This window comes from Hemitrygon akajei, chromosome 15, assembly GCF_048418815.1.
Source record: "Hemitrygon akajei chromosome 15, sHemAka1.3, whole genome shotgun sequence".
Taxonomy (NCBI): Eukaryota; Metazoa; Chordata; class Chondrichthyes; order Myliobatiformes; family Dasyatidae; genus Hemitrygon; species Hemitrygon akajei.
Window position 1 is genome coordinate 10,989,363 of NC_133138.1, and position 13,482 is coordinate 11,002,844.

The 13,482-nt window shown below is 39.4% G+C and overlaps 1 protein-coding gene across 10 annotated transcripts in view; it reads right to left on the bottom strand.

Annotated features, from left to right (window-relative positions):
• The window catches only part of LOC140739160 (rap guanine nucleotide exchange factor 6-like), a 374,285-nt gene that overhangs the window by 192,237 nt on the left and 168,566 nt on the right, over nt 1–13,482 (bottom strand). For all 10 annotated transcript variants that reach the window (XM_073067168.1, XM_073067167.1, XM_073067164.1 and 7 more), the window contains 2 exons: nt 8,330–8,405; nt 445–615 (listed from right to left, as the gene is read on the bottom strand). In XM_073067168.1, the coding sequence (XP_072923269.1) occupies nt 445–615; nt 8,330–8,405 (247 nt within the window). The remainder of the gene's footprint in view (nt 1–444; nt 616–8,329; nt 8,406–13,482) is intronic.

A 13,482-nucleotide genomic window follows, 5' to 3' on the forward strand; every position in this document is an offset into this window, starting at 1 on the left:
CTGCATTTTTAGTGGAATTTATTATGGTTCTTCTATAACTTGAGACAGAAAGTAGGAAAACAGCCACTGGATGTTCGTAAATATGAAAGGTTATTTCAAATGGAAAACCCCACTTGAATGATCAAATGCTGTGTGAAATTAGTCATACCACTAAAGTACCTTCTTGACTTACTGGATGCTCATCTTGACGCACACTTTTTTTTTTAAAAAGCAGCTTTTTTAAAAAATATGTTGCAATCTCTGCTTAGAAGTCCATCCTTCAAAATTTAACAGAACTTTCAGTTCAAATACAATTTATTTAAACAAGAAATAGCTTTATTAAATTTACATTTTTTAAAAATTCAAAAGTAGTGCCATTACCAGAATCCTGAATGTTAGTTTTAAACTTCACTTAAGGTTCATTTAAAAAGAGCATATTAAGTACATTATGTGAAAGGGCTTTACCATGTTACAAGTGCTGGTCTGTTGGGGTCCATCAGAATGGTATGAATCCACATTATCTGTGATTGTTTGTCGCTCCCCTTTCAGGTTAATCTTTCTGAAGCGGCGACGAGACTGCCGGTTTGTAACTTCCCTCTGTAGATTCTTCTCTTCATTTTCACTCACATTTTCAACCTGAAATACATGTTCAGGATCCTGATTGAACATCCAGTTCTTCCATATCAAAGAGAGTCTATGGAATCTTAACAGATTCATCAGAAATGTGAAAAAAACATTAAACTATGCACATGAGAAAGGAGCTCTTGGGATAGAAACCGCACAAGCACAGCCGCACTATAACTGTGAAAAATTGTGTTTCAATGAGCTGGAGGCCACAGCTTCCTTCCTTTCAGGAAACTGTAAATAACGGTTTATCAATGCAAAAATCACATGCTTGTTTTGTGAGTACTGAACATTTTTTTCTATTATGAGCTATATTTTGTTCAATGTAACATTTATTTGTCAAATTCTTTTCAGTTATCAACTAGTTCTTCAATTTCCTACCATGAAAATCTAAATTCAGCATATTTAGTAGATACAATTATCTTCCTGTTTAGTCATGTTCATTCTGGTCCTTCAGAGCAAAACAAAAACTTAAAGGCTGTTTCTTATCTTTAATTAAGTAATCTGACCTCATAATGGTCTCTTTAAATGCTCTATGATTTGTTTCTTCTATGAAGAAAAAAAGGATACAAGGCATCACCAGTTTTAAATATAAAAATATCTTACTAACTTTTCAGTTTTGTTGAGTTACAGGTCCTGATTTTACAGGAAAAAGTCATCAGTTCTCTGAACAATTGATATTCACCTCTCATGTAACCATAAGCATTTTGGGGATTTTCATACAAAAGTGAAGGTGCTGAAGTTCCAGTCAGCTGCTTGATGGTATTTTCTCAATTACACTCTGCCATTGAATTCTCCAATCCGTCTACTTGGATGTTTAATTTCATTGAGAATTCCAAAAAGTTAATGTGGCGATATAAAATTACATCCTTTTCATCAAGTCAAGTCAAGTCACTTTTATTGTCATTTCGACCATAACTGCTGGTATAGTACATAGTAAAAATGAGACAACGTTTTTCAGGACCATGGTGTTACATGACACAGTACAAAAACTGGACTGAACTACATAAAAAAAAACAACAGAGAAAGCTACACTAGACTACAGACCTACAGAGGACTGCATAAAGTGCACAAAAACAGTGCAGGCATTACAATAAATAATAAACAGGACATGATTGTTCAAATGCATTTAAATATTTTTGTATTTGTTTCCTTGATTTTTAAACTAAAATATACTTTAAATTAAATCATTTTGAGCACTTTTCCAATTCATTTTGATAGCTTTGATAAATTACAGGGGTTATCCCTATCATTGTCCCCAAAATGATCACTTATGCTGTAGAATACCTTGTCAACAAGATTTCTTTGGAAGGCATGGATCGAGCTGTGAGGTGTGTGTTACCATTGGATTATCTCATGAGGCAAGCTCTAACTCCTATAAATATTAGTGGGGTGCAAGTGCAAATTGACCACAAATTTTGAACCATTAGGTAATACGAAGATCATAATTACACATGTTCTTGTAAAAACTGACAATAATTTATGCTTTTCTCGTGAATGCTGTTTATATGACACTATGTACTTGTGATGCTGCTGTATTTAAGAATTTCACTGTACCTGTGCAAATGACAATAAACTCGACTAGATTCTTAACCAATGTCAAGTGCAACTTCTAATGTTACACATTGAGTTGAGATGTTGAAGGGGGTCAAGCAACACACACAAAATGCTGGTGGAACGCAGCAGGCCACCCTGTCTCTTGCATTGCTACCTGGTCTATTCCTCTTCCACCCTGTCTCTTGCATTTCTCTGGAGACGGCTTATCTACTGATATCTACTATAAGCCCACTGGCTCTCACAGCTACCTGTACTATTCTTCTTCCCACCCTGTCTCTTGCAAAAATGCTATCCCCTTCTCGCAATTCCTCTGTCCTCACCGCATCTGCTCTCAGGATCAGGCTTTTCATTCCAGGACGAAGAAGGTGTCTTCCTTTTTTTAAAAAAGGGGCTTCCCTTCTTCCACCATCAACTCTGCTCTCAAACGCATCTCTCCCATTTCCCGCACATCTGCCCTCACCCCATCCGCCCGCCACCCCACTCAGGATAGGATCCCCCTTGTCCTCACCTACCACCCTACCAGCCTCCGGATCCAACGTATAATTCTCCATAACTTCCACCACCTCCAACGGGATCCCACTACCAAGCACATCTTTCCCTCCCCCTTCTCTTTCTGCTTTCCACAGAGATTGCTCACTACGCGACTGCCTAATCCATTCATCCCCCCATCCCTTCCCACCGATCTCCCTCCTGGCACTTATCCTTGTAAGCGGAACAAGTGCTACACCTGCCCTTGCACTTCCTCCCTCACCACCATTCAGGGCCCCAGACTGTCCTTCCAGATGAGGTGACACTTCTGGAAGTCGGCTGGTGTGGTATACTGCGTCCAGTGCTCCCGGTGCGGTCTTTTATATATTAGTGAGACCCGACGCAGACTGGGAGACCGTTTCGCTGAACACCTACGCTCTGTCTGCCAGAGAAAGCAGGATCGCCCAGTGGCCACACATTTTAATTCCACATCCCATTCCCATTCTGATCAAGTCTATCCATGGCCTCCTCTACTGTCAAGATGAAGCCACACTCAGGTTGGAGGAACAACACCTTATATTCTTTCTGGATAGCCTCCAACCAGATGGCATGAACATTGACTTCTCTAACATCCGTTAATGCCCCTCCTCCCCTTCTTACCCCATCCCTGACATATTTAGTTGTTTGTTTTTTTCTCTCTCTGCCCATCACTCTGCCTGTTCTCCATCTGCCTCTGGTGCTCCCCTCCCCCTTTCTTTCTCCTTAGGCCTCCCATCCCATGTTCCTTTCCCTTCTCCAGCTCTGTATCCCTTTTGCCAATCACCTTTCCAGCTCTTAGCTTCACCCGACCCCCTCCTGTCTTCTATCATTTTGCATTTCCCCCTCCCCCTCCTACTTTCAAATCTTTTACTATCTTTCCTTTCAGTTAGGCCTGACAAAGGATCTTGGCCCGAAACGTCGACAGTGCTTCTTCCTATAGATGCTGCCTGGCCTGGTGCGTTCCACCAGCATTTTGTGTATGTTGCTTGAATTTCCAGCATCTGCATATTTCCTCGTATTTGCTGTCGAAGGGGATGAAGTTTATTTTTTAAAATGACATACAGAGGAGAAGACTCAATGGGCCAAATGGCCTAATTCTGCTCCTATATCTTATTATGTTAAATAATCTGTTAACTAGCATCTTAGCCAAGAAACATGAAATTCAAGTTTTCAATCAAATAAAGATGTCTACATCTGGATATCACTGTGACCAGCTCAAACTTAAATGTGATGACTTGTTTTAATGTCATCAGGAAACAGCCCACTGCCAGGCCAATATTAATTATTTTAAAGTGGTATGCATTTAGCCCCAGTACGTCATCAAGAACAGCAACAAACGTGATAAGATAAAATAAAGGGAATAGGACTCAAGAGATATTGTAACAAGATCTTTTTTCCCTTGGTTAAATAATTTCAACAAACACATATGTAAATATGGATAACTGCATTCAAAAAGCAGCAGAACACCAGCGGTAGGACAAGAAGAATTTTTAAAAATTTGATATCCATATTATGTACAACTTGGTCAGGAATACTCACATCCCATAGTGAATTTAAAAATAAGTTGTTTCTATTTGTGCTATCCATTCAGCCAGTATCCTTATTCAATTATCCGGTCTTAACCCACTTGACACAAAAACTGCATTTGACAATGACCCTTCACGCATACTACAGAAACACAGAATGCTTGCTCTATAGATGTAATATATAGTCTGGTTCAGTTCGGTCATGTTTTAACACTGTGCATTCGTATTAACAAAATCAAATAAGTTTGGCTACAAAATGCTTAAGATACATCAAATTTTAGTCTCTTTCAAAGCATGCCACAGGTTCATATTGCACATGCAGAGTCAAGACAGAGCATCACATAGCCCGATTTTTAATGTTGAAAAAAGTATCAATTGCCTTGTCATGTAGTTTCTACATCAGCCATTGCAATACTCTACAAAAGTTTGTTTCCATTGTCAGGGGATATAAACAGGATATTTGCAGGAAATCTGTCAAGCATCTCATGGCTTTCATCAAAGTTATCTACTTTTTGAAAACCACATGCAGTATACTAATGACCAAATATTACTTTTGCATAGTTACCATTTTTTGGCGGCTCAGAATGTTTTTTTTATCGGCAAGGGATAGCTATTTTTAAGTAGGTCTTTTAGTTAGCTACGATGGAAATTTCAAAGCCAAGATATACAAAAAGAACAAATTGAGCACTGACACGTAGTTTATCTAAACATCAATAATAACATGCTTACATATTCACAGGGCTCTTCTGCTGGAAAGAGTACAAATAATTCAACATTTCTTTGCAGGAAAGCAATGCAGTCCATTCTTTACTAATACACAATCAGGCAATTAGAGAAGGAATTGATGACCATGAGGCAGAGGAAAGGAGACAGGCAGTTAGATGGAAAACCTCACACTTTCTCTGTGTAGGAAAATTGTGGTAGGTGAATGCACTATTGGGGTATGTGGCCAGATACCATGATTAAAGCACTATGGATAGCTCAGACGTAACAGCACAAAAGCAATTGTGGTAAGAGACGCTATAGTGAGGGGATTAGTCAAGTGTTTCTGCAGCTGCAGCACCAGGATGGTGTCTTGCCACTTTTGTATCAAAGTCAAAGATTTCACAAAGCTGTTACAGAAAATCCTAAAGAGAAAGAAATCTTGGTTCATATTGATATTGTCAACACAGGTAAGACAAAGAATGAGGTCCTGTAACACAAAGCCAGGGAACTTGGTGGCAGATTTAACAGTACCGTAGATTCCGGACTACAGAGCGCACCTGATTAAAAGCCGCTGGCTCTAATTTTAGAAATAAAATCAATTTTTTAATTGTAAAGGCTGCACCGGATTTTAGGCCGCACCGCTACTTTTAAATATACATACGTATCGGTAACACAAATTACGTTGCATATACTTTTTTACTGAACAGCACGAACAACATTCCAATATCTCCTAGCGACTGGTAAAAATATATATACGGCAGCCTACCAGGAAAAGTTATTGATCGCCTTTAACTTAAAAGCAGCGTTTTCGCTCGGGTCTGACGCGCTTGCGTAACGCGATCGGGTCTAATCGGGTCTGACGCGCTTGCGTAACGCGATCGGGTCTAATCGGGTCTGACGCGCTCGGGTCTTGCTTTTCTTCGAGTATTTTCCATGTTGATGAGGGTGAGTACAAATGACTGATTTACAATAATTTAATTGTGAAAGTGCGCTTGATTTATCGTACAATTTCATTGGACCTCTGTGAACTACTCATCAATTTTATTGGTCTACTGTTACGAGGCAAAATGTTTACGAGGCGGCATGAAAAAAAACCATGTATTAGCCGCAGTGTTCAAAGCTGTTCAAAATGTGGGAAAAAAGTAGCGGCTTATAATCCGGAATCTACGGTACTTCTTTCATTGTAATCTCTGTAACTTCAACTGCCACATGCTAGCAAGTGTACGAATTAAAGGATAGGTCATCATAGTCATAGGGGTGTTCAGCATGGAAACAGACCATTCGGCCCACTACATCCACACTGATCATTCTGGACAGTTAAGAAAATTAGTCACAAGGTCATTTTATGAACAAAATTACAAGCCAATCAGATCCTTTTCACTTGGTACAAAACAGAGCAAATTTTACCAACATTTTAAAGAATAAAAAAGTTATATTTTATTGCAGATAGCAGAAAAAAGAAATTCAGTTCATACTTGAAGCTGATCTTAAACGGTCAAACAGTTGACTTCGGGCAAATTGGTACACTGACACAACACACTGATTGGAAGAAAGAATTCAGGAACATGGCAGTGTAGCAGTAGATTTAAATTATTTTCATATTTTGGAACAACCAACAAAACACCAAATTGAAAAGCCCCTAGTATTTTCTTTTTATTTCAAATTTTCAGCATATGTAGTTTTTATTTCCATTTTCATTCACATTGTGATTTTCAGCATATTAAGAGATTAATAGGTGTGTTTACCATAAAGTCAAAGGCTCTCTTGTTTTAACCATGAGTCCATTAATTCAAGAGAGGAAGACTAACTGATATTTTTCTTCCACATTATGTCACTAACCTGGTATTTTAAAAGCTGAACACGAGGAAATCTGCAGATGCTGGAAATTCAAGCAAGACACACAAAATGCTCGTGGAATGCAGCAGGCCAGGCAGCATCTATAGGAAGAAGTACAGTCGACGTTTCGGGCCAAGACCTTTCGTTAGGACTAACTGAAAGAAAAGATAGTAAAAGATTTGAAAGTGGGAAGGGGGGGTGGAATCTGAAATGACAGGAGAAGACAGGAGGGGGAGGGATAAAGCTAAGAGCTGGAAAGTTCATTGGCAAAAGGGATACACAGCTGGAGAAGAGAAAGGATCATGGGACGGGAGGCCTAGGGAGAAAGAAAGGGGGAAGATGGAGGAGATGGAGATGGAGAACAGGCAAGGAGTGATTGTGAGAGGGGCAGAGAGAGAAAAAAAGGAGAGAGAAAAAATGGGGAGAACAAATAAATAAATAAGGAATGGGGAAAGGAGGGGAACTTCCATTAATGCCCCCTCCCCTTCTTACCCTATCCCTTATTTATTTATTATTCCCCTCCTTCCATGATCCTTTCCCTTCTCCAGCTGTGTATCCCTTTTGCCAATCAACTTTCCAGCTCTTAGCTTTATCTCTCTCCCTCCTGTCTTCTATCATTTCGGATTCCATCCCCCCCCACCACTTTCAAATTTCTTACTATCTTTTCTTTCAGTTAGTCCTGACGATGGTCTCCGCCCGAAATGTCGACTGTACTTCTTCCTATAGATGCTGCCTGGCCTGCTGCGTTCCACCAGCATTTTGTCTGTGTTGATTTTAAAAGCTGATTAGGATTCTTGCTGTAAATGAAAAATCAGGGAAAATCAGGAAACTGTGGTATTCCTACTGACTCTGCAAGATCACAATATAATATTTTTTTTAAATGGGCTAACTCAGTTACTGCAGGTACTTGCTGTCAGCCAGAACTGCTCATTTCTATTGGGCTCTCTCCAGGGTCTCAAAACAAGACGAGTTAAGATTGAAAAAGGCAAAACCACCTGGTTTATAAAGCAAATAGCCTCAGGAAGCTCAAAATGGAAAATGAAAATCTGAAAAATGTTAGATTTTACAAAGATAGTTAAACACTTGAAAACTTTTGGCATGTACAAGCAGTTACCAGATTACATAAGAGTATTATTCCTACGAATTGTCCATAAGCCCAGTTCTCTATAAGTCAGAAGCATCAGTTTCTGTTGTAACCTGTTTGTATTGCTCTATGTACAATTGCAATAATAATAACAACATTTCACTGAACAATTACCCTTCACTACCCATAATTAAACTAAATGAAATATATTATGCACTGTCATTAATCAACACTATGAAATTTATTATGAATATTACTAGCTTAAAAATTGCTTTAAAATTCTAAGGGTGAATGTGCGTAGTTAGATTTCTTTAAGTCAGGTGATTCATAGCTAAGGGAGCCCTTGCACGTTTGGGGCCAGAGGCAACAAAGGATTCATTGTAAAGGTTGGTTTAAACCCTATAAATGCCACAGAAGTACATATTGCCAATACCTTAAATAGCTAAATCATATTTACAGAAGCACAAGATGTCATGTAAAAATCCTATACAGTATTTCAAATTATTCTTACCACAATCATTTCTGAAGTTTCTAAAACGATACATTCACAACCTCGTCTCAGACTTCCAGCAGATTGCTTGCCAAAACTACATGTAAAAGAAAAGGAAAATATATAAATCAAACTTATCAGCAACACATATTATACATGGTCATAAGAAGATACACAGACTGAGCTGAAGACTATAATATAGGTAGTTATGTGATACAACTACTCATCCATTTAGCATTGGCCCAAAAATAGGTCCAAAGCTCCAAACCACTCAGAATCACCAATCTCCTAAACCTCTTCTTAATGCAAATGGACTTTCAATATGAAATGCAGGTACAGTGGCTTTAATGTAATCAGTAAAGCTCATAGTACATCAATCCCATTGAAGTACTCATCATCAATCTTATTGAAGTGTTCAAGTAGATCGACCCATGTCTCAGCCTCAATTGGCTATATAAAACTTGGAAGGATTTGGGATGATTAAAAAAAACTTAAAGACCAGTCATCACAAAAAAAAACACATAAAACACTTAATCTCATTTAAAATAGCTTAAAAACATAAATTTATTTAACTCACAGTAATTCATTTCCAAAGAAATTAATGAAGTCGTGTGAATTTCCCAGTAGATATTCCAGGAACCTTAGAGGTTTACACACCACTTCCACCACTGGAACATACTCAGAACAACAGAGTGAACAACAATGCAGAAATTCAGGACTTCTATGTAGATAGATAGATAGATACTTTATTCATCCCCATGGGGAAATTCAACTTTTTTTCCAATGTCCCATACACTTGTTGTAGCAAAACTAATAACATACAATACTTAACTCAGTAAGTACGTATGTATGTATATGATATACACACACTCACACTCTGCTGTGGGAATCCTGACTGTCTGTAAAAAAAAAACAGTACCCCCGCTACAAGCCTTACTAAGTTACAAATTGTAATTAATACCAATGAGATTACTAATGATATTTATAACTAAAAGAATGAGTGTGAGAGATATCTTCTGAACATTTTCAGAGTGGAAAATTAGGTCACTTCACTAAATCAGTGTTTCACCTTAACCAAGTGCTTTTAATTTTGATCTCCTCCTCCCAAGCCAGCAGGCTACGTGCAGTCCTGTCAATTCAAATATAGAAAACCTACAGCTCAATACAGGCCCTTCGGCCCACAATGCTGTGCCAAACATGTACTTACTTAAGAAATGGAACTAGTGTTACCCATAGCCCTCTATTTTTCTAAGCTCCATGTACCTATCCAGGAGGCTCTTAAAAGACCCTATTGAACCCAGCATCACCATCATCCCTGGCAGCGTATTCCACGCACGCACCACTTTCTGTGTGAAAGACTGACCCCTGACATCCCCTCTGTACCTGCTTCCAAGTACCTTAAAACTAAGACCTCTCGTGTTAGCCATTTCAGCCTGGGGAAAAAGCCTCTGGCTATCCACACGATCAATGCCTCTCATCATCTTATACATCTCTATCAGATCACCTCTTATCGTCTGTCACTCCAAGGAGAAAAGGCCAAGTTCGCTCAATCTATTCTCGTAATGCATGCTCCTCAATCCAGGCAATATCCTTGTAAATCTCCTCTGTACCTTTCCTATAGTTAGGTGACCAGAAATGAGCACATACTCCAAAAGGAGTCTGACCAGGGTCCAATATATCTGCAACATTACCTCTCAGCTCTTGAACTCAATTACACGGTTGATGAAGGCCAATACACCATATGCCTTCTTAACCACACAGTCAACCTGCGCAGCAACTTTGAGTGTCCTATGGACTCAGATCCCAAGACCCCTCTGATTCTCCACATGACCAAGAATCTTACCATTAATACTATATTCTGCCATCATATTTGACCTACCAAAATGAACCACCTCACACTTATCTGGGTTGAAATCCATCTGTCACTTCTCAGCCCAGTTTTGCATCCTATCCAAGTCCTGCTGTAACTTCTGACACACAACACCCCCAACCTTTGTGTCATCAGCAAATTTACTAAGCCATCCCTCCACTTCCTCATCCAGGTCGTTTATAAAAATCACAAAGAGAAAGGTTCCCAGATCAGATCCCTGAGGCACATCACTGGTCAACAACCTCCATGCAGACTATGACCCGTCTACAACCACTTTTTGCCTTCTGTGAGCAAGCCAATTCTGGATCCACAAACCAAGGTCCCCTTGGATCCCATGCCTCTTTACTTTGTCAATAAGTCTTGCATGGGGTACCTTATCAAATGTCTTGCTGAAATCCATATATACATCTACTGCTCTACTTTCATCAATGTGTTTCGTCATATCCTCAAAAAAAGTCAATCAGGCTCATAAGGCCTTTGACAAAGCCATGCTGACTATTCCTAATCAATTATGCCTCTCCAAATGTTCATAAATCCTGCCTCTCAGGATCTTCTCCAGCAACTTACCAATCACTGAGGTAAGACTCACTGATCTATAATTTCCTGGGCTATCTCTACTCACTTTCTTGAATAAGAGAACATCTGCAACCCTCCAATCCTCCGGAACTGCTCCCATCTCCATCGATGATGCAAAGATCATTGTCAGAGGCTCAGCAATCTCCTCCTTCGCCCCACCCCCCCCCCCACAGTAACCTGGGGTACATCTCATCCGGTCCCGATGACTTATCCAACTTGATGCTTTCCAAAAGCTCTAGCACATCCTCTTTCTTGACATCTATCTGCTCAAGCTTTTTCAGTCCGCTGTAAGTCATCCTTACAATTGCCAATGTCCTTTTCCATAGTGAATACTGAAGCAAAGTATTCATTGAGTACCTCCGCTATCTGCTCCGGTTCCATACACATTGTTCCACTGTCACACTTGCTTGGTCCTATTCTCTCACATCTTATCCTCTTGCTCTTGACGTACATGTAGAATGCCTTGGGGTTTTCCTTAATCCTGCTCACCAAAGGCCTTTGCATCTCCCCTTCTGGCTCTCCTAATTTCATTCTTAAGCTTCTTCCTGCTAGCCTTATAATTTTCTAGATCTCTATCATTACATAGTTTTTTTGAACCCTTCATAAGGTTTTCGTTCTTCTTGTCTAGATTTTTAGCAGCATTTGTACATCATGGTTCCTGTACCCTACCATCCTTTCCCTGTCTCATTGGAACGTACCTATGCAGAACACCACACAAGTATCCACTGAACATCTACCACATTACTGCTGTAGTTCCCAATTTATGCTTCCAAATTCTTGCGTGATAGCTTCATATTTCCCTTTACTCCAAATAAACGCCTTCCTGACTGTCTGTTGCTATCCCTCTCCAATGCTATGGTAAAGGAGATAGAATTTTGATCGCTATCTCCAAAATGCTCCCCCACTGAGAGACCTGACACCTGACCAGGTTCATTTCCCAATACCAGATCAAGTGCAGCCTCTCCTCTACATATTGTGTCAGGAAACCTTCCAGAACACACCTAACAAACTCCACCCCAGCTAAACCCTTTGCTTTAGGGAGATGCCAATCAATATTGAGGAAATTAAAATCTCCCACCACAACAACCCTGTTATTATTACATCTTTCCAGAATCTGTCTCCCTATCTGCTCCTCGATGTCCCTGTTACTATAGTGGTCTATAAAAAACACCTAGCAGAGTTATTGACCCTTTCCTATTCCTAACTTCCATCCACAGAGACTCAGTAGACAATCCCTCCACAACTTCCTCCTTTTCTGCAGCCATGACACTATCTCTGATCTGCAATGCCATGCCCTCACCTCTTTTGCCTCCCTTCCTGTGCTTTCTGAAACAGCTAAAGCCTGGTAATCTAAGTAGCCATTCCTGCCCCTGAGCCATCCAAGTCTTGTTTCTTTGTAATTTACTACTAAAGTGGCTTGTGGCTGCTTTATCAGAGTATATTCAAGACAGAGAATGGCAGATTTTTGGATATTGGTAATATCCATGGTAATAGTACAGAAATTATTCTGAGGTAAAGGTTCAGCCTTCATGTTACTGAATAGCAGATCAAGCTTCAAAGTTCAAATTAATTTATTATCAAGGCATGTATAGCATGTGAAACCTTGAGATTTATCTTTTTTTAGTCAGCCACAAATCAAAGAAAACAACAGAATCCACAAAAAAACCCACACAGCAAAGACCAATAAAAATCCATGTGTAAAGCAAGAACAAGTCATCAAACAACAAAAAGGAAACAAATGATACAAACAACATGAATTTCAGAGTCCCCAAAAGCAAGTCCACAGTCACTGAGGGAATTGAATCCAGTCCAGGAGCCTGACTACTGCAGGCAACAACTATTACTGAACTGACAGCTGGGACCCAAGACTCCTACACCTCCTGTCCAATGATGGTAGTGAAAAGAGAGGAAGACAAGTTAAACACAGGAAGATAGGATAGGCTCAGATAGGAGATCTTGGCTGATTGAGAGAAGTGAGCTGAACATCAGTTTGTCTTTTGCCCTCGGCATCAACGCCTTAATCCTTTTATTTTTTTTATGAGCAAGTAGGGGACAAATGCCATACTTCTGCTTAGTCCTTCTTATGTACACCATCACTCCATCACTGACACCAGTCAACCTGCCGTCAAGGACATGTATACAGTAATGTCATGAAGGATCCCACCCACTCTATTCATGAACTGCTTGTCCCATTCCCATCAGGCAGGAGACTATGTAGCATCCATGCCAAGACCATCATACTCAAAAAGCAGTTATCTTCCTCAAGAAGTTGGCATGATCAACACCACCACCCACTAATTCCACTTTATTATTTCCCTTTAGTCACCTTATGTACAAGTTAGCATCATTTTATGGTCATACATTGTATATAAGCTTTCTTATGCATTTAGATTTATTGTGAGTTTTTAAATTATTATTTGTTCTCATCTTCTGTGGGGGGGTTTTTGCATTGTATCTGATCTAGAGTAACAATTATTTTGCTATCCTTACATGTGTGTACATGAAATGACATTAAAAAATCTTGAATCAAACCAGAGTTACATACATAATTAAATATTTCACAATAAAGCAAGGATCATGAAAACATGACAAAAACACCACCTGCTGTTCCAGGTACTTTTTAATTGCTTAGTAGCATGGGTAAACACAGGTGTGTGAACACAGTATAACAGACTGATTGCTTGCACAAATACTTAAAGGCATCTGAAGAGAAATGAAAAATCACAGT